The sequence below is a fragment of the Sander lucioperca genome, chromosome 16 (assembly GCF_008315115.2).
Source record: "Sander lucioperca isolate FBNREF2018 chromosome 16, SLUC_FBN_1.2, whole genome shotgun sequence".
In the NCBI taxonomy this organism is placed as follows: domain Eukaryota; kingdom Metazoa; phylum Chordata; class Actinopteri; order Perciformes; family Percidae; genus Sander; species Sander lucioperca.
In genome coordinates, this window is record NC_050188.1 from 24,640,818 (window position 1) to 24,667,557 (window position 26,740).

At 41.3% G+C, this 26,740-nt stretch overlaps 1 protein-coding gene, 1 long non-coding RNA gene and 1 pseudogene across 4 annotated transcripts in view; 2 read left to right on the forward strand and 1 right to left on the reverse strand.

The window, feature by feature from the left end:
- Nucleotides 1–1,534: 1,534 nt before the first annotated feature.
- Nucleotides 1,535–9,372, forward strand: LOC118493395 (annotated as a pseudogene).
- Nucleotides 9,373–14,779: 5,407 nt separating this feature from the next.
- si:ch211-264f5.6 (carcinoembryonic antigen-related cell adhesion molecule 5) overlaps nucleotides 14,780–26,740 on the forward strand; it is a 40,162-nt gene continuing 28,201 nt past the window's right edge. For all 3 annotated transcript variants that reach the window (XM_031307705.2, XM_031307706.2, XM_031307707.2), the window contains exons 1-4: nucleotides 14,780–14,994; nucleotides 15,345–15,677; nucleotides 23,557–23,717; nucleotides 23,975–24,101. In XM_031307705.2, coding sequence (XP_031163565.1) covers nucleotides 14,946–14,994; nucleotides 15,345–15,677; nucleotides 23,557–23,717; nucleotides 23,975–24,101 — 670 coding nt within the window. In that variant the 5' untranslated portion in view covers nucleotides 14,780–14,945. The remainder of the gene's footprint in view (nucleotides 14,995–15,344; nucleotides 15,678–23,556; nucleotides 23,718–23,974; nucleotides 24,102–26,740) is intronic.
- Nucleotides 17,782–23,024, reverse strand: LOC116055706. Its single transcript, XR_004106388.1, has 3 exons — nucleotides 23,012–23,024; nucleotides 17,942–17,948; nucleotides 17,782–17,881 (listed from the first exon to the last, which is right to left on the reverse strand). It is a non-coding gene; the product is annotated as an uncharacterized LOC116055706 (long non-coding RNA).

A 26,740-nucleotide genomic window follows, 5' to 3' on the forward strand; every position in this document is an offset into this window, starting at 1 on the left:
TTAATCGGCTTGATATTGGGCGATGCTGATTATGTAAAAAATTGCCAAAAATCGGCCGATTAATCAGTCGACCTCTACTTAAGACTACCAGCTCCACACAACTCTCTCTGTATTTCTCATAAGGGGGGGGGATCACCAGAAGCCTCACATTACCATATCATCACGATACTTATGTCACGATACGATGTTATTGCGATTTTAAACATATTGCAATTTTTCTGCGATATATTTATTGGTTTATTACTTTTTTCCAACTTCAAATTTTTCCCACTTTCAAATTATGTAGAATTTGAAACATTTGCACATACAAGGACTTTGTCTTGGTGACTTAGTCATTTCTGTGCCACTTTGACAGCGAACGACTTTACATCTGAAGCGTTTAAAGACTATTTGTCCATTGTTTATTTCTGAAGAAACACGACAATGTATAAAAGGCTCCATTACCTTGTACCTCACGTTATGGCTCCGTAGCAGACGTTTTTCTAAAAATAGGCTAACGATTGTGTTATAACCACGCAACTTACTGTCGCATAGTAGAGGAATTACCGTATAGTACAGGAGAAGCTCACAGGCAGTTTGGACTTCCATTAGCTGTTTAAGTTTAATTACTAATGTTAACTATCATTTTAGTTAGCAATAATTAGCCTGTGCCTATGTTATCTCCTTACATATACCTACGCTCTCCGTCTCTGCTAGATTGGGAATGATTGAGATTTCTCTTGGCACAGCTACCAGAAGACTTCCAACTTTCAGACACGTTGCTCACGTCACATCTACGTCTTCAAGCTCAGTTGGAGGCTGCTCAGTAACGCTCAGCCATCACCGGAAAAGTGCTTCTAATATACGGCATTTCAGAATGTTTCACCGGTCTCCGTAAAAAACAACGGCGTCACTTTGTCCACTTCTTTAACTGTCTATGTGTGAGAACAAGAGTAGATCTGTTCACAGTCTATGTTGAGCTATTGCAGACGCCGTACTTACAGGAAGTTATCGGTCTTTGGTGTTTTTTGCCCCCAACGTCTCCTCCCAGGCAGCGCGGCAATGGTTATGTTTTGGGTTAAGGTTACGGTTAGCTGCGAATATGATTGTATAAATGATTCGATAGACACACAAGCTCAAATAACACTGTATTGCTAGCACGTTTTGCAAACACAAGTATATTTTACTATTCAATATAGGCCTACACAAAATTAAGCTTTACTGTAAATGATTACGTCCATGCCTTCAGAACTTGTGGATAGAATATTACCACTTGTATTCGACTTTTCCTGGCTCAGTGGCTCGCTCGGCTCGTACTGTATGTTTACAGTTTTATCTGAGTTTTTATCTGAACTTTTTTTTTTTTTTACCATAGACCTGTGTAGTGTCGTAGGGGTCTGTAATGTAGGCTACAGTGGTCAATATAGCCGTAGCCACGAGGAAAGAAACGTGATAAGTACGTTCGGGTATTTTCTAAACTAAACCCAGGTAATCAGTTGTTTCAGATCAACTCAAGACAACATGTTACCTGGGTGCTGACGTAGTTAATTAATACATGACTGGAAAGCAGAAGATCCGTGAGCTTCGTGGCTCACAGCGTAGAGCTGCTGTTAACAGGTGATATATGTTTTTGCCCTTGTGAGATCGAAACTACCTCGACTCAATCTTGCAATCATTATATTTTCTTAAATTTCTTTTTTGAATGTGGCTGTGATGTAGTGCTCACTTATACCATCATATTTGCCGCAGTAGATCTGGGAAGAGATTTCAAGATCGGCAGTAATGTGTTTGTGATCGTGTGACGAATCTGGCGAGAGAGGCAGCAACAACTGCTGCTGTTAGGTCAACACAATATACGGAAACCAGTTAGTGTGGAAACCAGTAGGGACATAACACCGGAACTCGGACACCCCAGCGCTAGTCTGAGCGACTATTTGATAGAGACCAAACGGTGTTTATCATGGACCCACCGTGTCCAGATTAACCTGTCTGAATAAACTCTGTGCTGCTCCCTTTATTTTGAAAACATCTCCTGGTGTCGTACGGACCTTTCAAAAGAAACCACAGACATGCATGTAGAACAAATGGTTCAAGAACAGCTTCCAATTTACTATAGGTATGTCTTGGATAGGTGTTTTTGGCTAATTTTACAGGAGTGTTAAGGGATTAAAGGCAAAATATGTGTCAAACCATTGGGAATTAAGTATTGTGGTGCTGCGGAGACGTCCCGGTCTACAAATCGTATCCTACAGACTAAAGAAAACATCTTTGTTTGGTACAGATCCTCGCAAAAATCACACTATATTCAATTACATTTTTTTAATTTTTCAATGAAAATGAGAAAAATGATACAATATGGCGACTCATATCACAATCGCAATGTCAGTCAGAATAATCGCAATTAGATATTTTCTATCTGTGTGGGCGGCCATCTGACGCGACCGGTTGAGTTAGCTCCTAAACACTTCCTCCTTTTTTTTTCGACCTTTTGTTGTTTGTTGTCTGACCCAAGCGGTAAACCAGGGTTTGTCGTTGTTGGAACTCACCCTGGTGCATCGAGGTACACCGCTGTCCTCACAGAAGATGATGTTTGTTGTCATAGCCTCTGTTCTCCGCCCGGATAAAGCAGTCAACCTACGGTCAATGTACACTGTTGTCAATATACATATGAAAGCCATACATCCTCTGAATGCCCTCGGTCTCTAGTTTGTGGTTATAAAGTTTCATTAAGCTGTGAGGTCACAATAGGTCATTTTATACAGTGAGGTCAAGTTTCAAAAACGGGTTTCACTACAATGAAATGGGGACCAACATCATCACACATGAATACAATTGGGCCAACTGAATCCACGAGAGTCTTAGCTTTCCAGTCATACCCATTTCATGCAACGTTCAAGGACAGACCCCAGTTTGCAGAAATATTCAAATACACCATTTATAGAATAGGCAAAAAATAACACATTTGTACTGCATGGGATTAGTATAAAGTGGGCATGTCTGTAAAAGGAAGACTCGTGGGCCTTTAAAAATGGCCATGCCAATTTTTACCTTTCCAAAACTTAGCCTAACTTTAGACCGTTATGGAGCCCCCTTCCTGACACGCTAGGATGTCATGGTTGGTATCAATGGATTCCTTAGGAAGTTACATGTGATACCAGTACCTTCACTCTAGGTTAGAAATGGAAGCCGCAACAGCCCAACAGTAATGTCATCTGAGATTGCCAGAGCTCCCACTGGTCCCTAAGGGTTTACGATTAATCAATCATTTTCAACTATTAATTGATTAATGAAAGAGTTTTAATATGGAATTACAGTTTTCTAACACATTGTGCATTATTCTCCGCAGACGTCCCGCAGCTGTTAGTGGTTAAAGATTCAGTTCCCCCTGAGCAGCAGGAATGGAGCTCCAGACTGGACCAGGAGGAGCCAGAGCCCCCCCCACACATTAAAGAGGAACAGGAGGAACTCTGGACCAGTCAGGAGGGAGAGCAGCTCCAAGGGCCGCAGGAGGCTGATGTCAAATTCCTGTTCACTTCTGTCCCTGTGAAGAGTGAAGAAGATGATGAGGAGCAAGCTCAGTGCTCGCAGCTTCACGAAAACCAAACTGAGGAGAACGGAGAGGCAGAGCATTTGAAAACAGACGCTGATGGAGAGGACTGTGGAGGACCAGAACCAGCCAGGAACTCAGATCCAGAGAGACATTCACAACCAGATGTTGATGACGAGAGTCCACACTCCTCTGAACCTGAGAATGACGACAGTAGAGATTGGGAGGAAACTGGGGAACCTCAGTCAGGTTTAAACCCTCTGCAAAACAATAAAGTCCTTGCAATTGATGTGAAAACAGGAAAAACCAAATTTAGTTGCTCGGTTTGTCGTAAAAGATTTTCCTGGAAGAACTCCTTAGTGGCTCACATGAAACGTCATTCAGAAGGAAAGTATTTCAGCTGCTCAGTTTGTAAAACAATGTTCAGTAACGAAAACCTTTTGCTGAAACACATGACCGTCCATACTGGGGAAAAACCATTCGGTTGTCCAGTATGTCGTAAAAGATTCACAGACCATAGTAATCTGAAAAGACACCTGACCCTCCACACCGGAGAACGACCGTTTAAGTGTTCAGTTTGCAGTAAAACGTTCCCAAACCACAGCAATCTGAGACGCCACTTGACGCTCCACACCGGGGAGAAACAGTTCAGTTGTCCAGTTTGTAGTAAAAAGTTCGCACAAAGGGGACACCTGAAACAGCACTTGGCTGTCCACACGGGGGAGAAACCGTTCAGTTGTTCAGTTTGTAGTAAAACATTCACACATAAGCATCACATGACACAGCACTTGGCTGTCCACACGGGGGACAAACCGTTCAGTTGTCCAGTATGTCGTAAAAGATTCACAGACCCTAGTAATCTGAAAAGACACCTGACCCTCCACAACGGAGAACGACCGTTTAAGTGTTCAGTTTGCAGTAAAATGTTCCCAAACCACAGCTATCTGAGACGGCACTTGGCGCTCCACAACGGGGAGAAACCGTTCAGTTGTCCAGTTTGTAGTAAAACATTCAGACAGAAGCGTCATGTGACACAGCACTTGCATGTCCACACGGGGGACAAACCGTTCAGTTGTCCAGTTTGTAGTAAAACATTCACAAAAAAGCAATATGTCGAAAAACACAAGTGTGTTGGGAAGAGCAGCAGAAAGAAGTGAAGCTGCAGAGATGCTTGTTGAGACACCCCCCCCCAACACTATTAGGGCAACACTAGTCTGTATACTCGACGTTCCACTTCCGGGATTGCTCTGAAATTCCGCCGGATGCATGTCTTTTTCGCCGTATGTTTCCTTCGGCTTTCTTTGGGATGGAATTCTAACCTCCGGTAGATTTCTGAGGACTATGGTTAACTGCTCCTCAGATCTCTGCAGGGTAAATCCAGACAGCTAGCTAGACTATCTGTCCAATCTGACTTTTCCCTCACATGACGATTTTTACAGCGGCTTAGCTCCGCCCATGACGAGTGTGATTGGTTTAAAGAAATGCCAATAAACCAGAGCACGTTTTTCCTCCCATCCCGGAATGCTGTGTGGACCAGAGGTGGAAAAAGTACTAAAATATTGTACTCACGTAAAAGTACCAATAATTTGATGAAATATTACTCAAGTACAAGTGAAATTACCTATCTGAAAAATGACTCAAGTAAAAGTAACAAGTAGTTCATGTAAAATGTACTTTAAGTAAAAGTTACTTAGTTACATAAAAAACAACAACTGTAAAACGGGGGGGGGGGGGGGCATCTCTCCCATGTAGTGAAAATAGGACAAGGGGTCATAAATCCCAAACTATTTTGTTTTTAATTAAAAAATCTATGCAAATGTATGGAAATCTACATAAATGTGTACACATGTAGCAGCTAGCTTCTACACACCTAAGTAGCCCGTATTAGTTAATTAGATGTATGTGAATTAATTTAGCCAGTGTCCGATGTACCAATGCACAAATACTTAACCAAAACATGCTTCCGCAGATTAGATGTGGAGTTATTGAATGCTGCCAGTTCATTCACCTGTCGCCAGACCCTCCTCTGCTCCCCAGCGTGTGGGATGCTCTGGCAAAGCGAGACTAGGGCAACACCAGTTCAACACTGATCCACTACAAATTGTCAGACTTGAGGCAGATGCAGACTCCAAAATAAGACGTTGGAAGATAAAAGCTACACAACCACTTAAGCTCTGCTTTTATTTAACTCAACGTTATTTTTTTGTTTTCTGGGCACTGCTGTTTTTGGTATTACATCTAACTTGTAAAGTCATGTTGTTTTTAAATCTGCTGCCCATCAGGACCTTATTGCTTCCAATAACATAATTTATTTCTAATTTAACGGACCCTCAACGTGTGTAAAATGTGAACAGTTGACTCTTTTGCCGCTCATACTGTATTTGGTGTTATTTTGGTCAAATCACAAGTCTTAAGACAAACTTTCATTGGACACGTTTTAACAGCTGAGGTGTTGGATTTGCCCAGATTCTCCTGTTAAAATGATGGATTCTGATGTTTAAGCCTGTTTCCATACAATACTCTGATGTTGTCGAGAGAGTTGTCAGTTGTTTAAATCATTCTATAAGTGGGTGGTTCTCTGTTTCCTGTTAATGGACTTACCATTTCCCCTCTAATTGTTTATGCTGTTGTGTAGTGTAATCTATAATGATGCATCATATTTTAGAAGTGTTTTGTATACAAAATCCAAATTTTTTTAAGGAACTAAAGCTGTCAAATAAATGTGCCTTGACCAATCAACTATCATTTCAGCTTCAATTTTATATACTGTTGTGGGTAGCTTCATCTATAACAATGCATCTTATTTTAGAAATTGTCAAATGTGGAGAATTTTCATTTTGTGCTTCTTTACATTTCTATTCCACTATTTTTCAGAGGGAAATATTGTGCTGGATGCAAGTGGCATCTATAGTTAAACTGGTTGCTTTTCTGATTTTTATATAATGATGTAAAGTGTGATACATTTAAAGCTTTAGTGCGTAACTTTTTGGTATTAATGAACGCCCGTTACATTCAAGCCATTGCCATAATTAGTTGATACAAAGCTACTTAAGACTACCAGCTCTACACAACTCTCTGTATTTGTCATAAGGGGGGGGGATCACCAGAAGCCTCACATTACCATATCATCACGATACTTATGTCACGATACGATGTTATTGCGATTTTAAACATATTGCAATTTTCTGCGATACATTGCAGTTTATTACTTTTTTTACAACTTCAAATTTTTCCCAATTTCAAATTATGTAGAATTCACATACAAGGACATTTTTTTTTTTTTTTTTTTACAATCGGTTCTCAAGAGCCTGAGATCCTTTCCAGCAGCCGTCAACATATTTCATTCAAAGTATTGCAAGTACATTCCTCATTCATCAAGGTATGACAATTCCCTGTGGGTCCCTGAACATGTAGGTCTGAAGGGAAATGATGGGGTGGACCGGTTAGCGAAACAAGACCCATGAAGCAAATCAGAGGTCAAATACAGATTTGAATAAAGCATGGGAAGAGTGGAACACTAAAATACGTGCAATTTTTCTGTGCAATTTTAACAGTCAACTTAACGTTTAAAAAAAATAAATAGGTAGGCCAAGAAAAGAGTCTGTTGTGCATGAAATATGGAGTGTAGAGGTGAGAACAAGGGAGTAAGCGAGCGTCCACAAAGCGTAGCTCCTATGCAGCCATTTTGTTGCCATCAAGCCATCACCCACCGTTAGCATTCCATTGACTGCCATTCATTTTGGCGTCACTTTGACAGCAAATAACATACATTTGAAGCGTTTAAAGACTCTATTTGTCTAAGAAACACGACAATGTATAAAAGACTTCATTGCATTGTACCTCACGTTATGGCTCCGTAGCATAACGTTATGCGTGTTAAGCCTGTGTGTGTGTGTGTGTGTGTGTTCTCAGCGGTCTTTGTTTTTTTTTTTTGCCACCAACGTCTCCTCCCAGGCAGCGCGGCAATGGTCATGTTTAGGGTTAAGGTTAGGGTTAGTCCGGTTAAACAGTTTTTACCCGTAATTCCGTCATGCAGTCCATCAGATATAACCGGAGTGAATCACCAGAGCCCGTATGTATGGATAACCTCGTTCAAGTGGACTTTGTGCAGAGTTTCGGGACGTTTCACCTCGGATTCATCTCTGTTAGCTCAAAATGCTAAATGAAGTCAGCATAGCGTGCTAGCTGTAAATAGACGGAGACGGAACTTGGCCACCCAGCGCTAGTCTGTGTGACTATTCGATAGAGACCAAACGGTGTTTTTCATGGACCACAGTGTCCAGATTAACCTGTCTGAATAAGCTCTGTGCTGCTCCCTTTATTTTGAAAACGTCTCCTGTCTCCTGGGGTCTGATAAACAGTAAATCCATCAAATTCAGTGTCCACAATGCTATTTTCCCATAAACTGTAGCTGCCATATTTCACGGGACCCGCGAAAGTGCAGATTTTACTTTGCCTAAGATTGAGTGACAAGTGTACTCAACCCTGTTGTTTATTTGGTTGCCATGACTTCGCGAGTGATGAAGTCCTGTCACTGTTCCAGTTGCTCACCCTAAAGAGGAGAGAGAGCGAATGACAGTTCGCTTGAGTTCAGTAGAGCACACGGCTCTGCAGAGTCGTGTAATCAGACTTTATGATTTTTCATAAACAGCTGAAGGAGTGGCGGTGCGCAGTGTACATAGTGGAAACCCTGTTTTCCACTATTTCTGATACCGTGGTGGCAGAAATTTTACCGTGGCGGGCCACCGTGGTAATATCAACATAGAGGAAACACTGTTAAACTTTATTTATATAGCACTTTTCAAAATAAAGTTACAAGGTGCTTAAAATGTTACTGTTGTTGCATCCACATGATACAAGCCTTCTGTAAATGTACTTATTATTTCATTATTATCCGCAGATGTCCAGCAGCTGTGGGTAGGTAAAGAAGATGTTCCCTCTGAGCAGCTGGAGTGGAGCTCCAGTCTGGACCAGGAGGAGCCAGAGCCACACACACACACACACACACACACACACACACACACACACACACACACACATTAAAGAGGAACAGGAGCAACTCTGGACCAGTCAGGAGGGAGAGCAGCTTCAAGGGCTGGAGGAGGCTGATATCAAGTTCCCGTTCACTTCTGTCCCTGGGAAGAGTGAAGAAGATGATGAGGAAAAAGATCAGTGCTCGCAGCTTCATGAAAACCAAGCTGAGGAGAACAGAGAGGCAGAGAGAAGAGTAGCTGATGGAGAGGACTGTGGAGAACTCCGATCCAGAGAGACATCCAGAACCAGATACTGATGAGAAAACTGGAGACTCTCGTGAACCTAAGACTGATGATAGTTGGGATTGGAAGGAGACCAGCGGACCTCAGTCACGTTTAAACCTTCTCAAAAATAATGAAGTCCGTGGCGGTGACGGCAGCGCGGGTGACAAACCATTTAGCTGCTCTGAGTGTGGGAAAAGATTTGCCCGCAAGGGATATCTGAATAACCACTTGAAAACCCACACAGAAGATAGACCTTTAGGCTGCTCATTTTGTGAAGAAAGGTTTTTGTACAAGTCGGATGTGAAGACACACATGGTAACCCACACCGGAGAAACGCCTTTCCATTGCGCCGTCTGTAAAAAATATTTTGCACGGAGTGGACATCTACAGAGACACCTGAGAATCCACACGGGCGAAAAGCCTTTCAGCTGCTCCGAGTGCGCTAGGAGGTTTCTCTGCAAGTCAACTTTGAACGCACACATGAGAAGAACCCACACAGGAGAGAGACCTTTCAGTTGCTCAGTGTGTAAGAAGTCTTTTGCACAGAGTGGAACCGTCGGCTACGTGCCTAGCGTGCGTGGCTACTAGGGGTGTGCAAAAAAATCAATTTGAATTGGAATCGAGAGAGTCAAGCTCTACCGATTCAAAATCGATTCATAGAATTCCTTTTTTTTTTCTTCGTTTTGACAGTATTGTCCTGAAATGACATTACCTTGCCATTCCCATAGATGGCGCTGCGTCGAATTCACACTGACGCCTGGGCACTCTTGTCATAATCAGAAGAAGAACGAGCGCAGCGGAAGTAGTTTAGTCGGCGCAAACCTCACAGAAAGAATTCTTCAACCTGCTCCATCCTCATTGAAGGCGAGAGTTTGGACACATTTCGGCTTTTATAACCTCGAGGGGAAGACGGAACTTGGTAGGAATCATGCTATATGCAGGCTTTGCAAAGCGAAAGTTAAGAAACACCACAAACTTGAGAACAAACATGGTACAGCATCACCCCGAGATTAACATTAAAGACGTGGACGAACAACAACCTAAAATACTGCCTCCTAACGTGCCAGTCAACCAATGCACACTCTTACAATGCTCTAAACTCCCACCTTAGCGTCAGAGAGAGTGTTCTCAACTGCCGGAGACATTGTAACTGCACAGCGGAGCATGCTCACTCCAAACCAGGTAGACCAGCTTATGTTTCTGCAAAAGAATGTACAGATTCCAGCCAGTGGTGGACTATGAACTGGTTACACACACACACCTAAATGTGTATCCATTATGTGATTCTGACACATCACAAAAGTTCTGTTGAATGGACTGTAGTTGCCACAGTTCTAAAAAGAAAGGGCCTAATTTTAGGAAGTTCAATGTGCCCAGTCGAGTTCACATTTCAACAGTCAACCTGGTAGCTGAAGTACTCCTTAAACCACATTTAGCAGTATTTTTTGTTTGATCTGAGTACAGCACTTTAAAGCTAAATGTAGAAGCTCTTTTTATTTAACAGTTTTATACTTGAATTAAATGTATTTGAAAGCTGGCCAAAGCTTGCCACTTTTGCAGTTTTTAGTTGCAAATGTTTTTATTTTTCTACGAAGACATATAAAGTAATACTACTAGTCAAACTACATTCAATTTGTTGTGTTTCTTTTCTTTTAAATTGTATGTCTACTGCAATCACCATGCAGTAGAAATAGGCCGTGCAGTTGCTGAATCTGTCTTCATTTCAGATCGACAAAGGTCAGTTTTTGAGAGGCTGTTCGGCGCGCTCACCCCGCTCGCCATTTCCGGGTTAGCACTCCACCAATCAGATTGGTCATTGAGTCCTGATTGCTCGCCTTCCGACTCAACGCGTCAGGTCGGCCAAAATGAAGGCCGACGGCCCCTCCGATGGACGACGGCACGTAACACACCGAACAGACTCGAGTCGCCGACCTCGCCAGACTGTCCGACGGCCGATTATCGGGTTGGTGTGTCAGGGCCATTAGGTGCACGTATTTGACTCATCATTCCACATCATTTTGGACCATTATTATAACCACACGTGTGTCTACAATGTTGGAAAAGCTAGAGCAGATAATAAATAACACTCGAAAAGCTTAAAGACAAAACTTCACTGGGGACAGACTACAATCATTAGATCCGAGAAAAATCATTTAGTAAAATTAAACAACAGGTTTCACATTAATCTTTAATATGTTTCTTTGTTTGTTTGTTTATGTATGCACCAATCACTAATGCAAATTCCACGTAAGTGTAACTTATTGTGGCAATAAACCCTTTTTCTGATTCTGATTCTGGTGCCCAAAACGGCTTGGTTTAAATATTTCATAGTATCTTATGTCTGGTTTATAGTATTATGGTCAACATGTTTTTATTTTTTATTTTTTGTTTTATAAATGAAATGACTTGGCTTAGCTCCGAATAATTTTTTATTAATAATAATAATTAATAGTTGATTCATCATAATGTAAATACATTAACACCAAATGGTGGTATTTCGGTAGGATTGGACATCGTTTTGATTTTAACAATTCAGATTCCAATTCAGATTCTTCTTATTCTTCTTTATTTTTTATAAAGGACAGCACACATTAATCAACATTTCTGTAAATGTGCCAGTGTTAGCCAGCCGGCTAATTTTCAACTGTAGTCCTTTGGCCAGATGATTTTAGACCAGAGCAACAGGAAACAGCAAGACATTAGTACAGGTTAAACTATACAGACAGAAGTCAACAAGACACCGTACAGACAGCTAGAGCAACAAATAAGCTTTCTCAGGAAGCCAACCATGCAAAGCAGTAACAAGCAGTAATAAAAAGATGAAGTAGGCTACATCACTCATGAGGGAGGTGTTAATACAGCACAGATTAATAAGATGGCCTCTGATCGATTCTCAATTCCGAGTCTTTGAGGGGTGGAGTTGAAACGGGTCACATCACATTATCACGCTTATTTCACAGATAAGAGAACTTTGATTTTGATTCAATGGTGATTTACAAGGTCTTTTTTAGATTATTTTTTGGGCTTTTCCGCCTTTAATTTTTGATAGGACAGCTAGTTGAGAGAGAGGGGGACGACACGCTGGAAATTTGTCACAAGTCGGATTTGAACCCTGGACCTCTGCGTCGAGGCATAAACCTTTGTGCGCCTGCTCTACCACTGAGCCAACCCGGCCACACTACCTGGCTTTTTCAACGTCAAATAAAGCCACACGACACAACAAGCACCTGGAAGTACAGCGGCCGCTACGAAAACCAAAACTTGCAGGTGTTAAACTTGGAACCGATGATCAGATTCGAAACCAAATTTTCCGAAACGATTCCAATAACAAAACCATTCCATTAGAAATCGTAGTTTTTCTCGATGCCCAATCCTATATTTCGGTCAGATAAAAAACAGAGGAAGAAGAAGACCTACTTGTATGATCCCCCCCAAGAGGAAAACTATGTTTTTTCTCTCTCTGGCCCAAACGGAATCTGTGGATTTTAGCGGACTGAGTTTCTTTTGTTAACATTCAGGGTTTAATAATGAAAAAATAGTAATAATAAAATCATAATCTGCGGAAAATACGCAAAAAAGTCTGCAAAATATCTGCAGAATTCTGCATTTGATTCCGTCTGGCCCTGTGACATTACTAGGGGTGCATGATATGTCGACTCAATATCGTTATCGCGATATCGCGTTGCGCAATATTATATCGAAAGTGTCGCGATGAGTATGCAATATTTTTTTATGCTTATTTTTATTGTTTCTAATATATCCTGTTCTGTAGACATGGTCATTATTTATATATTTTCTACTGTCCAACCAGTAAAACATGTCCTGTTCTGTAGACATGGTCGTTATTTATATATTTGATACTGTCCAACCAGTAGAACATGTCCTGTTCTGTAGACATGGTCCTTATTTATATATTTTCTATTGTCCAACCAGTAGAACATGTCCTGTTCTGTAGACATGGTCCTTATTTATATATTTTCTACTGTCCAACCAGTAGAACATGTCCTGTTCTGTAGACATGGTCCTTATTTATATATTTTCTACTGTCCAACCAGTAAAACATGTCCTGTTCTGTAGACATGGTCCTTATTTATATATTTTCTACTGTCCAACCAGTAGAACATGTCCTGTTCTGTAGACATGGTCCTTATTTATATATTTTCTACTGTCCAACCAGTAGAACATGTCCTGTTCTGTAGACATGGTCTTTATTTATTTATTCATGTTGTACCAGTCCAATATGACAATGAAATGAAAATGAAATAAACCATGTGTTGTAAGAAAACTTGTTGTATTTGTTATGAGTCTTTTCCCGTAACTTTTGTAATTTTACATATGTTTAAAAAATATCTAAATTAATATCGATAATCACAATATTCATAATCGATATCGCAATATCACATTTTGTCAACATCGTGCAACCCTAGACATTACACAGGACCCATACATGCATTAATGGAGAGGTCGGGGTGTCCGTGGCTGTTAAAAGCCAGGTTAGCCTCTTAACAAAGGCACTGCTTCAAATTTAATGTAAAGTAGATCGTTTCGTGTTATAGAGGAGACACACCAGCCCAATAATCGGCCGTCGGACCGTCTGGCGAGGTCGGTGACTCGAGTCTGTTCGGTGTGTCCCGTGCCGTCGGCCGTCCGAGGAGCCGTCGGCCTTCATTTCATTTGGGCCGACCCGACATGTTCAGTCGGGGACAGGGCAGTCAGGACTCACCCGGAAATGGGGAGCGCATGAGCTGCTCAAAATCTGACGAAAATCTTTTAAACTGACCTTTGTCAATCTGAAATGAAGACAGATTCAGAAACTGCACGGCCTATTTCTCGCTTAAAATGTTTTCAGAAACACGTTTGGGTGAACTATTTTAGTACAATATGAGATTGTGTTCTGAACAAGCCGCCATGACAGTCTGGCTGTGAATTTCCGGAGAAAACCGACCCACGTGACGCATTCGTCCAATCAGCTGCCGGTTTTCATTTTCTGGGAAATAATCAGACTGTTAATGGAAATAATACAGAGCAGCCCCGCCTGCTGCTATGGAGACGTATTACGTTTCGTGCACGTGCAGAGTCGGCGTCGCCTCAGTGTGTTCTGAGGCATTTTTTGGACCTCGGGGACCCGGTTGATCAGTCCGACTGGCTTTTCTGCCGACGGTCGGCCCGTCCGGTTGGTGTGTCAGGGCCTTTAAAGGTTGTGCAGATTTCATTCATTCATTCACAAAAGTATTTCAGATGTCCACCTGGTGGCAGCAGCGCCTCACTGAACTACATGTAGAAAGTGGACGATTCAACTTTACCACTTTTGTTTTTCTTCTCCTGAAGACTTTGAAGCAGATTTTTGTCTTGTTTTATCAGTTTCTGTTTTAAAAAAAATTAAATAAAAAAGTATAGACAAAACAAAACAAACCCTTTAAATGTTCTCTGTGTCTCTGGTAGGTAATCATGATTGTGTATTCATGAATAATGCCGTAGCTTGAAAAAGTAACACTTTATTATTGTAGGTTTTGAAATGGTTTTTAGGAGACACACGTGTGACACCTTTGCTTTACTGGAAATAGACCCCCCCCCCCCCCCTCAATAATAGACAAAATAGGATTTGAATTATTTGCAATGCATTTCTTATAATAGTATGTAAAACGAAAGCCTACATTTGTGACTGACGGGAGTTAAAATATAAACTCCAATGTGGACTGCAAATGAGTCAAAAAAGGGCACATAGTCATACCAATGAGGTGTGTGCGTGCGCGCGTGTGTGTAGGGAACGTGTGTGTGTGTGTGTGTGTAGGGGGAGTGTGTGTGTGTGTGCGTGTAGGAAGTAAGGAATGGGGAGTGTGTTTGTGTGTGTGTGTGTGTATGTGTGTGTGTGTGTGTGTGTGTGTGTGTAGGGGGAGTGTGTGTGTGTATGAGTGTGTGTATGTAGGGGGAGTGTGTGTGTGTGTATGTGTATGTAGGGGGAGTGTGTGTGTGTATGTGTGTGTGTATGTAGGGGGAGTGTGTGTGTGTGTGTGTGTGTGTGTGTGTGTATGTGTGTGTGTATGTAGGGGGAGTGTGTGTGTGTGTGTGTGTGCACCTTGTCTGGGTGTGTCCCTGTTAAAGTAGCAGGTACTGCCGCATTTTCGTCTCTGTCGCCGCTGGAGAGACTTGAACCGTCCGGGATGGATCTTTTCGACGTTAAGACGCTTCTGTTTCTGCTCTCTTTTATCGGTAAGAAGAAATAAATGACCTGTGTGTGATCAATCTTCAGATTAAGCTTCGATTTATATTATTTATGATTTTTTTTTTATTTTTATTTATGCTGTGTTTCCATTGTTTGTTTATGGAAATGGCTCCCTGGGTGTAGCAGCCTATTTGAATTCATGCTAAAATAACACATTGTCTAGAAACCAGCAGGCCAAAGAGAAACTTCTCTGTTAAAAAACAAAGATTATAAAGATAGGACATCTTTATGGCTCTACGTTTCTTTCCCCCCTAACTTCTAGACCTGAAATCAAAGGCACCACAGGTGTAACGTTACTGAATCTGACTTTGTCCTTCATATTTCTTCCCCCTTTTAGGATGCTGTACGGGGCAGAGCATTCTGCCGGCCGGTCCGGTAGACGCAACTTTGGGGACAAATGTGACTTTTCAGACTCTGGTTAACAAACCAGACTACTTCCTCATACTCTGGAATTTCAACAGCGGGGGTGAACAGGTTAATGTTGTTACACTAACTGGGGCAGGGGTGCTCAAAGTGAACCCCATGTACACGGGGAGAGTGGCCATTAACAATACCAACGGCTTCTTGTACCTGGGACCCGTGAAGGCTGGGGACAGCGGGCATTACAGCATCAGTATAACATCATCGGACGCTTCGACCCTAACAGCAGATACGCAGCTCCGAGTTCTGGGTGAGTCATTTTATAAACCTGTGCTGCTTGCTAACTGTCCGCCTGTGAAGGTGTGTTTAAAAGGAGAATTATGGGGTTTTATTACCCCAAAAATAAATACTACACCTATGCCGAATTGAGCAGTGTCGCATGACGATTCAGAAAATAGTTCTTATTATATATGTTGATGCTTGTAACGTTCCCGTGAACCAATGCGGCTTTATATGACAATGTTTTCAAAATGTTGTTCGGTCTACAGAGCCTTTCAAACTGCACTCCATCACTGTAATCTGCTTCTTGGACTAGATCCATGCCGAGTTGATCAGCGGCTCTCAGTAATCCAGATAAAATAGTTCCAGTTTATGTTTTGGGCTTATGTTATCTCCCTGAAACACTTACACGTACAATTACTATAATTTATAATACAATCTGGTGCAGTTCGAAGGCGCAATCCACATCTGGGCCACGTTCAGCCCCGACAAAAAGTCGCAACATGTTTTTTGAACACCCTGTCGGTACACGATCCGTTCTGCCTGCACGATCCGTTCTGCACATGCGCAAGATAATACTGTTTTACGTATCCATACGACCTGCACGATCTGTTCCACGCTAGCCTATGGTTAGCCTCCACCGGGAAGCTAACGTTAGTTTAGCTAACAGCTAATTCGGCTAACCGCTAGCTGACAGCTAGATTCAGTCTAAAATAACGTTAACTCAAACTTAATGGGAAAAGCAGGCTACAGCTAAATTAAGACTTCACAGTAATAACAATAAAGACAAGTATTGAGTGATTGTATTTTAAATGAGCACAAGTAAAGTAGAACTGACGTAACAGCTGTTATATATGTTAGGTGTTTGTTATATATGTCAACGTTTATTTTCAAGTTTTATTTTGAGGGTCTTTTAAAGTTATTACATGCTGTCTCAGCTAGCAGTTAGCCGAATTAGCTGTTAGCTAAACTAACGTTAGCTTGGCTGTCGACCGGAAGCGTGGAACAGATCGTGCAGTGTCGTAAATCCTCGTACAACCGCGCATGCGCGAACATTTTGCGCATGTGCAGAACGGATCGTGCAGGCAGAACGGATCGTGTACCGACACACCCTGTTGTGTACGCAACATTACCACGAGTTTACGTACACGTCTCCGCTGATTGGGTGTCACCTGTGAGTGACACAGCCAATAAACGAGAGACACACCCACCAAACGAGTGAAAACATAACTCAAAGCCCGTTGCACACATTCCGAGGGAATAGTCGTTCAACCAGGAAACCGTAGCAAAACGGTGCACACCGTTTTGAAATTAAACGTGCCCCTGTTGCTGATGTAAAGGCGCAATTACGGAACCCACACTGCAGTTCTAGGCAAGAGCCAACCTAAGAAGCAGTCCGACCGGATGAGGTTAGGAATTGTCCTTGAATAGTTAAAGACCTCATATATCACGCTAATTTTCAGGTTCACGATTGTATTAAAAGGTTGTACCAGAATAGGTTTACATGGTTTAATTTTCAAAAAACACCATATTTTTGTTGTACTGCACATTGCTGCAGCTCCTCTTTTCACCCTGTGTGTTGAGCTCTCCGTTTTAGCTACAGAGTGAGACATCTCACTTCTGTCCCATCTTTGTAGGGAGTCGCACATACGCAGTAGCTAGGTAAGGACTACTAGCCAGTCAGAAGCAGCTCTAGGGCGTGTCCTGACAGTAGCTAGGTAAGGACTACTAGCCAGTCAGAAGCAGCTCGAGGGCGTGTCCTGACAGTAGCTAGTTAAGGACTACTAGCCAGTCAGAAGCAGAGTATGAGGGTGTGTCCTGACAGTAGCTAGGTAAGGACTACTAGCCAGTCAGAAGCAGAGTATGAGGGCGTGCCATGCTAGCAGCTAGGTGAGCATTATAACGTGTGTTACAAAGTGACCACGTTTGTCTCTGAAGTAAAGGCTGGACTACAATAGAGCTGTTTGGAGCAGTTTGTGAACAGAGTTTTCTGTTGAAGATGTTAAGTGCCTTTGGGGTGGACTTGGATGCTTTTTGGCTTTTTCACTTCGTAAACCTGTAACGTGCACAAAAAAGATATATAACACAATAAAGGAAAGGGAAAAAGCCAAAAAGCGTAATATGAACACTTAAAGGTTAGGACAGCGGATTGGTCATGGGACGGGACCTGAACAAATCGGGGTCCGTTACCTGGCCAATAGTAACGCGCAAATGCTATTGAAGGGCGGGTTTTGCCTAGAACTGCACTGGGTTCCATCATAACGCGGCGCAGAGCCATGGAGTGAAGGTAACTACGGTGGCCCTGAAGGACAAAACAAAGCAACCTTTTCAGAAAACGCAACATTTCAGAAAAGACAATTTCACACCACAGCAAAAGAGAAAACATGACATTTCACAAAACACGACATATTCAGAAAACACGTTTCATAAATACACATTTCATAAAACAATTAACTCGAGGCAGTGATTCCTCGTCGCGGATGAATGCAAAATGTGTTTTTTCGTGTGAAATGTATTTTTTCCGAACTGTCTGTTTTGTCCATGAGGGCCACCGTAGTTATCCCTGCCTACCAGAACATCTTACGTGAGCCATGTTTGCGTTGCGAAGCAAACGCATATGTGCATAACCAAATATTTTCTATCGTTCTAAGCTGTTCTGGTACAACCATTGTCCTAAGACTATATTCCTTGCCGGAGGGAGCTAGATACTCACTTCCCCATTTGTTGAGCCTTTGTTTTTTGTTTTCCTTGTGATCATTTTGTCACGTCATGTGACGTAGTGCCTGATAACACCCATGAGCAGTTTGCTGTAAAAGTCCTGTAAGTCATTCCTTCAGCGTTTAAGTTTAATAAATAGGTTTTTCCTGTTAAATAACTTGTGGTTTTATAGCCTGATTCAGCAGACAGAAATAAAACCCCATCAGCCTCTTGCACCATGCTACTTTAGGGCGTGGCTCTTGGTGCTGACCTTTTCCTGGAGGAGTGCCTGTGTGTGTGTTTTGTGCATTTGTGTTTGAAGCTGTGACCTCACTGCCTCATGCTGGTGCGAGTGTATTGAACAGTCGTCATACTGTAGTGATGTTGCAGTAATGTGAGTACTGTCAAAGCCACTGACTTTTCTGTAAAAAAAAGTGGCCACACAATAACTTTATACAAAATCCAATCTCGTTTGTGTGTTTAGCAAGACCTGTTGAGTTATGGAAAATCACTCTGCAGCTATCCCTGTATACATATATATATATATATATATATATATATATATATATATATATATATATATAGCTGTTTTCTGATAAAGCCACAGTGGTGTAGTCTAATGTATTGTAGTGGGTATAATGTACTATATATATATATATATATATATATATATATATATATATATATATATATATATATATATATATATATATATATATATATTGGCCAGAATCTGCCTTTGGGGGAGGGGGGGCATATCATAGTGGGGGTCTGGGTGTCCTCCCCCAGGGAAGTTTTGAGCATCAACAACTTCATTTCCTGTATTTGGATAACCTTTTATGCACCAATTTACAGTGGAAATACCTTTATTTAGCCAATGTGAAGAAAGTAAAACACAGATGACAATTCAAAATATATCAGAACTATAATTGAAAGTATGTTGTTGTGTGTCATTGGGCATTTTTAAGTGGGTATATGGAAATCCAGGAGCTGTCTTAGTGTGTATACTGCATATACCTGCGTATCACGTAGACTACACCACTGCACTGTCCTGTACAAACAGACAGTGATGGTGCGTCTCCATTGTCAGCGTCATTTCCACGCTTCCCGTTCATTTCTATGGGAGCAGAAAAGTTTTGCATAAAGTTGAATCCAGGCAACTTCATGCAAATGAGGAGCGGCCGGATCGGCGCCTCTCAAAAGCTGACGAAAAATCTTTCAAACTGACCTTTCGTCGATCTGAAATGAAGCCGAACTCAGTACCTGCATAGCTTAAAATGTTTTCAGAAACACTTTTTTTCGGCGAACTATTTTCATATTCCAAAACGAGCCGCCATTATGGTCGGTTTTGAAATGCGGGAGCAGACAGACCCACGTGACGCGTTCGTCCAATCAGGTGCAGCCTTGGCGGTTGTAGGAGTGTGGAGACTCTGAGTGTTTTCTCTGCTTGTCAGTGGTCAGTGAAGAGAAACTGACAACAAAGCTGGTGGCAAGCCCACTAGCGTGCAATGCTGGGAAGCGGGGCGATCCCTTCGGTGAAAACAACGCCTAGACAAAGACAAGCACCAAATGCTGACATACTGTATGAGAAGCTGGAACCATCACGTGCTTTAAAAAGGAACGAGTCAATTATCAAATTCATTTTCTATTGCTTGAGCTTGACTAATTGATTAATTGGCTAAATGGTGCAGCTGTGCACAGTAAATAGATCAGTCGACTGACTCAGTTTGGCCCAAAGCCACAGTAGCGGCAAGTACTCCAGCACTGTACTTAAGTACAAATGTTGAGGTACTTGTACTTTACTTGAGTCTTTTCTTTTCATGCCACTTTCTACTTCTACTACGCTACATTTCAGAGATTTCTTTTTTACTTTTTTACTCCACTACATTAATCTGACAGCGGCATTTATTAGTTACTTTACAAATTAAGATTTTTGCACACAAAACACATGTAGTTTATAAAATACGACATTTTATTGCAATTTAAACTAGCAAAAATATAATGGCCTACAAGTCCAGCTGAAATGATCAACACTTAGTTGATTGACACAACTGTTTGGATCGTTTCTAATGTGAGGATTTTTCTGCATTGAGTACTTTAAGTACATTTCCCTGATGGTACTTACATACATTTACTTAACTAACATTTTCAATGCAGGACTTTTACTTTTTACAGTGTGGTATTAGTACTTTTACTTAAGTAAAGGATCTGAATTAGGGCTGGGCAATATTTCAATATTATATCGATATCGTGATATAAGACTAGATATCGTCTTAGATTTTGAAGAATTGTAATATCGTTACATGGTAAGTTTAGTCTTTTTCGTGGTTTCAAAGGCTGCATTACAGTAAAGTGATGTCATTTTCTGAATTTACCAGACTGTTCTAGCTGTTCTATTATTTGCCTTTAACCACTTAGTCATTATAGCTACATTATGATGGTTATTTATCTAAAATCTAAATGTGGAAGATATTTTGTGAAAGCACCAATTGTCAACCTTGCAATATCGTTGCAATAACGACATAGGTGTTTGGTCAAAAAAATCGTGATATTTGATTTTCTCCATATCGCCCAGCCCTAATCTGAATACTTCTTCCACCGCTGGTTAATGCAAACGTGTCCACTCCGGCTTATGTCAACTACATGATGTCAGTTTGAATCTTTCTTTATCGAAGCATGGTTGGCAGTGGAGCATGCATGCTTTTTCTTCCCAGCATTCCTTTTGACTCTCACTCCCACACATTTTCACACAGTGGCCGACCAAAGAAACCACAGATATGACAAATACTCTCAACAAAACCACCAGTGTCTTAACGTTTGTGTGTTTCGTTAGTCTCTTCCTTTTTTATCAGAGTAGAGTGGACTGTCAATGTCCCCACAGTGTATTCAGATCCTTTACTTAAGTGAAAGTACTAATGCCATCCTGTAAAAAATCTCTGTTACTGTTAAGTACAAGTCCTGCAGTGAAAATGTTAGTTAATGAAAAGTATGTAAGTATCATCAGGAAAATGTACAAAATGTACAAAAGTAAAAGTACTCAATGCAGAAAAAATCCTCACATTTTAGAAACTGGAAATGATTATGATTAAACAGTTATGTGTTTAATCAGCTAAACATTTTAGCTGGACTTGTAGGCCTACAGTAGGCCTATATATTGTTTGGGTAGTAGCAAAAATCTTAATTTTTAAAGTAACTACAGCTGTCAGATTAATGTAGTGGAGTAAAAAGTACAATATTTCCCTCTAATATGTAGTGGAATAGACGTAAAAAGTGGAATTAAAAGAAAAGACTTATATCCAATAGGGCACCGGTTCCGTCGTAAACGGTAGTAACAAGACCGAATAAGAACGTACATTTCTGCGCCTTATTTCGGTGTCTGACTTTTTGTTTTCAGAAGCATCGCTGCACGGGACGCTGCGTTACCGTTAGCTTGTAGCTGGATTAAACACAATGGTTAAAATGCTGACAGCTTACGTTAAGCGGTGTAAAGTGTGACTGTATTTCCCTGTAGAGGAGTCCAACAGCAGGACGTAAAAGTCTGACTGCAGCTGCCGTTGTCGGAAAAACAACACACAGACGGTGCGTTAACTTGAAACTCGCCCAGCCTTGTGGTGCATTTTAAGTTTTTGTAAAATACCCTTTTCCCATCTGGTGCTTGTTTTTGTCGTTTACCAGCAATTTACTGGTGAAATAAGTCATTGTTATAGTGGGGTTATAGTATAGATGGGACTGTTATATATAAGTTATAGTTATTACATTATTAATCAATCATTTTGACCATATAGCCTTAGCAATAAACAAGCCGTTCTTTAATGTCGCCAACTCTTTTTTTTATATTTTATATTATATACATTATAAATATTTTATATATATTTCGGTTCAGGCACCGTTTGGGCACCGCCACCGTTTTAAAAGTATCTTTTTAGCACCGGTATCGGAAAAAAACCCAAACGATACCCAACCCTAAATACAAGTACCTCAACATTCCTCAAATGCAGTACTTGAGTGAATGTACTTAGTAATCAAAATCTATCCATAGGAACCATTGTGTGAAGTTAGTGGATGAATGAACCTTTCGATGCCTCGTGTGTTGCCGTCCTGCCAAAACTGGTTACCGCTCCTTCGCATTGTTTCCACACGCCTACTGTTGCCTAATCATCAAATAAACAGCCCATACAATTAACAAGCAGAGCTCCAGCAGGATTGAGAACAAGTCCAGCCAGTCTCTTGGTGTGATTTCCCTGCCGTCTTCATTGCAGTCATTTCATTCAAATGTTGATTTAAGAGAAACCGGACTCAAACGAGCAGGTTAATACATTCTCCACCCCCACGTTTAAGTCATGCTACTATTAACTGCTCATTTAGAATATAATGCCTTTTATTGTCACTATACACATGTACAATGAGATTAAAAACAACTCCTTTTCCAATGCCAACATGCACGTAAAATAAATGTAACAACTTGAAATAAAATAAGTAGTGCAAAAAAAATGGGGGGAGGGTAATATGGTTTTATATACAGTGTGATATGCAGTGTGGGTTATTGCACATTAGTTGAATATTGCCCAATAGTGGCGATCATATTCATTGAGTAATACAGTAAATATTGGACAATGAGAGTAATGATATTGCACAGTATACAGATATTGCACAGTGATGGAATTGCACAGTAGTAGGATTTCTTCAACAACATTATTGATTACTTCAATGTCAACGGGAAAAATGTACACTGATATACCTGGTGTGTTGGCAGTGTTGTTGGCAAGGGCGCACCCCCCCTTCCCCCGAAAGTTACGCCTATGGTAGTTGGTGTTTTTGGATCCATTTTGTTTTGCTGTCAGCTTCGTGTCAGGATCTCATTGACTCCCAATTCTCCCCGCTGATTCCTCACGTCTGTATCCACTTTTGTCTTCATTAAAGCTAATTTTTTTTCGGGTCAGCAGCTTATAAAATCTTAAGTCATGGGTTATGTACCCTGTTGGTAGTTAATATCACCACACAGCAGCTTTTAGGCATTTTTGTGTTGTTAGCTTGCAGACCAAATCGACGAGGAGGAAACCTTCAGACAATACAAGTCCACGGAGAGCGGAGAGTTGTTCTCCCCTCCGGTGGGCGCGGCTTTCAGAGTGTGACGCCATGCGCTCTGTCTCTATAGAATCATTTCATTCTTGGGTTCCTCATGCAAAAACAACCTCCTTGTTTCTCCCCTGCAGAGCCGGTCTGTGATGTAACCATCACCTCCAACATGCCCGAAGCCATAGAGTACAACAGCACTGTGGTTCTGAACTGCTCCGCCAAAGGCTCCTTCCTCAAGTTTGCCTGGCTCATGGGCGACAAGCCCATCGTGGACGGTAATCGCTTCACACTGAAACAGGTCAGTTTACACGTGTTTTGAAATGTTTAGTTTAGTTTGCTGTATAGACTGACCCTCAGCCCGGCAGAAGATTGAAGATGTGTCGAATCTAGGACTGGATCCGAATAATTGAATATTCGTTTGATGGTTAAGGTATTCGATTTTAAATTTTGAATTTCGTTTGTTGTTGTTTAATATATAGAGGAGCATGTGCTACATGTATGCACTGGTCTGAATTACATAGTACCTTTACCTTACTGCTTTGGATTAAATTGCAGATGGGACTGTCCAGTACTGTGACCATCGCAAATGTTCTCAGGACGGACCTGGTTGGTCCCATCTACTGCAGAGCTGCTAACCAGCTGCAGAGCCAGACGAGCGCCCCCTTCAACCTCACTGTCTACTGTAAGTACTGCACCTACACGGCTGGGCCACGTTCAGACCCGACAAAACGTGGGAAAACGTTTATTTATACTGAAACAGGGTTGAGTCGAACACCCTGTTGCATGCACAAGCCCAACGCCTTTTTATTACAACGGGTTTACACACACATCGCTGCTGATTGGGTATCAGCTCTGACACACCCACCAAACGAGACAAAACATACCCTAAAGCAGTGTTTCTCAAATGGGGGTACACGCACCCGTAGGGGTACTTTGGAATACTACAGGGGGTACGTGAGATTTATTTTTGGAACGTTATTTAAAAAATATCAGTAATGCATAATTCCTAAAATAATTACACAATAATAATGACAGAATTTTGTGATACATTCTAAACATTCAAAGTGTAGCATTTAATTGTTCTTCTGTTACAAAATTGTTGTTTAGTAAGTCTGACACTGAAGGCGCAGCAATGTAATGTACCTCTTTATTTAGGCTTTTTTTTCTACCAAATTTCTTTTTTGCACTGGTCAGGGGATACTTGGCTAAAGAAATATTTTAAAGGGTATATTATTGAAAAAAGTTTGAGAACCACTGCCCTAAAGCCTGTTGCACACCGTTTCACACCGTTCCGAGGAAACATGTCGTTCAAACCAGAAACCGTAGCAAAACGGTGCACACCATTTTGAAATTGAACGTGCCCCTGTTCTGCCTGGGACAGAGGAAATGCCGTGTTTTGGAGAAAAACAAATTGATTAGCATGAGCAGTGATAGCCACCGCGACTCGAAGAACACTGCTTCAAGTAAAAGTACTTATAAACAAAAAGTACAAATAACCTGATGGCAATATTTAGATTCAGATTAGTTTATTGTCATTCCAGCATGAAGGAAGGAAATTCGTTCCCCAGGTCTAGCAGCGTACACAATGATTAACATTTGCAGTGTTTTAGCTAAAATAGACCTTCTAATTTATAAACAAAACCTAAAACCAATATATTGGGCAGCAGTAAATTATTTAAAAGAGAAATCCAACGCAAAATGAACCTAGGGGTTAATAACATATGTGTACAGAGTCGACCGTTCTCTGGGATATGTTTTCATGCTAACGAATGTGACCAGTTTTAGCGCAAACTGCTAATTAGCTTGTAACTAGCTTGTTAGCTAGTAGTCAGGGCACTGGTAAAGTAAAAAGAAATCGCTATTTCTACACCACTAACAAGGCTCAAAATAGCACCACACTTCCACAGTAGCATAATGAGGGTCCCTACATGTAAACCGAAGCATTGAGAACTTTTTAAGTGTACAGACAGTTTATAAAAAAAATAGTTTATAAAGACAGTACCGTTCGCGTATACATCACGACGAACAACCAGTAACATAGCTCAAGCATGGCGTTCGTCGTTCGACTGATCGTGACTGTTTTCCCAAGATGGCGCCTGCCTATATACCAAACTAAACTTTCTAAACTATCTTTTTAATAAACTGTATGTACACTTACAAAGTTCTCAATGCTTCGGTTTACATGTAGGGACCCTCATTATGCTACCGTTGAAGTGTGGTGCTATTTTGAGCCTCGTTAGTGGTATAGAAATAGCGATTTCTTTTTACTATCGCGTGGACCCGACGACTAGCTTTATAAGCTAATTAGCAGTTTGCGCTAAAACTGGTCACATTCGATTAGCATGAAAACATATCCCAGAGAACGGTCGACTCGGTACACGTGTTATTAACCCCTAGGGTCATTTTGCGCCGGATTTCTCCTTTAACAAACGCAAATATACAATTAACCAACCATACCTGATACTGATATTCTTGATATGGATCTTTTTTTTATTTCTTTATTGGGACCCAGGTATGAACTAACTAACTAACATTTTACAGTTCATATAAACTTGTCAGTTCGGGTTAGGGTTAACTTGTCAGTTCGTCAAACTCTGTAATGGGAGACTACTTTAGACCTTGTATTATGTTATACTGTAAGTGTGTCCATTTCCCCATTCATTTATTTACTCTTCCGTCTAAATCCTGCATTGTTTGAAATGTTTCATCGAGTGAGCTCCACGTCTGTCGGACAAGAGAGAAGGTGACATGAGTCAGTCCCTGTCACTCCTTCACACCCCGACAGATCATTTTGTTTGAAATAGTTTTACTGCTTTTGTCTGAATCACATTGTCATTTATTACCGGATGCGTTACTGTTTGACCTTTTAACCAGATCAGACTCCTAAAACAACCAGGTACAAACGGGTGTCGGAGCCGCCTGGATAGCCGCGTGACTCCTGCGGTTTAGATTATGGTGTGTGTTTGCAGGGTGCTCCCTCTCAGCCTGTACTAAAACCACACTGTGTACACAGCGGCCTGCACTCCCACTCCTTCCCCCATGACTAACCTGAAGGCAGCGAAACCACACCAACCGGTGGTTAACCCTGTTATTAATTAATCAAAAGCTTTCGGCTTCAGCTAAGCGGGGTGGTGTGTGTGTGTGTGTGTGTGTCTCTGTATGTGTGTGTGTGTGTATGTGTGTGTGTGTGTGTGTGTGTGTGTGTGTGTGTGTGTTTGTCTCTGTATGTATGTGTGTGTGTGTGTGTGTGTGTGTGTGTGTGTTGACCCGTGGTTACCATAGCAACCTGTGTGTGGGGAAAAGTCACTCTTATTCGGATAC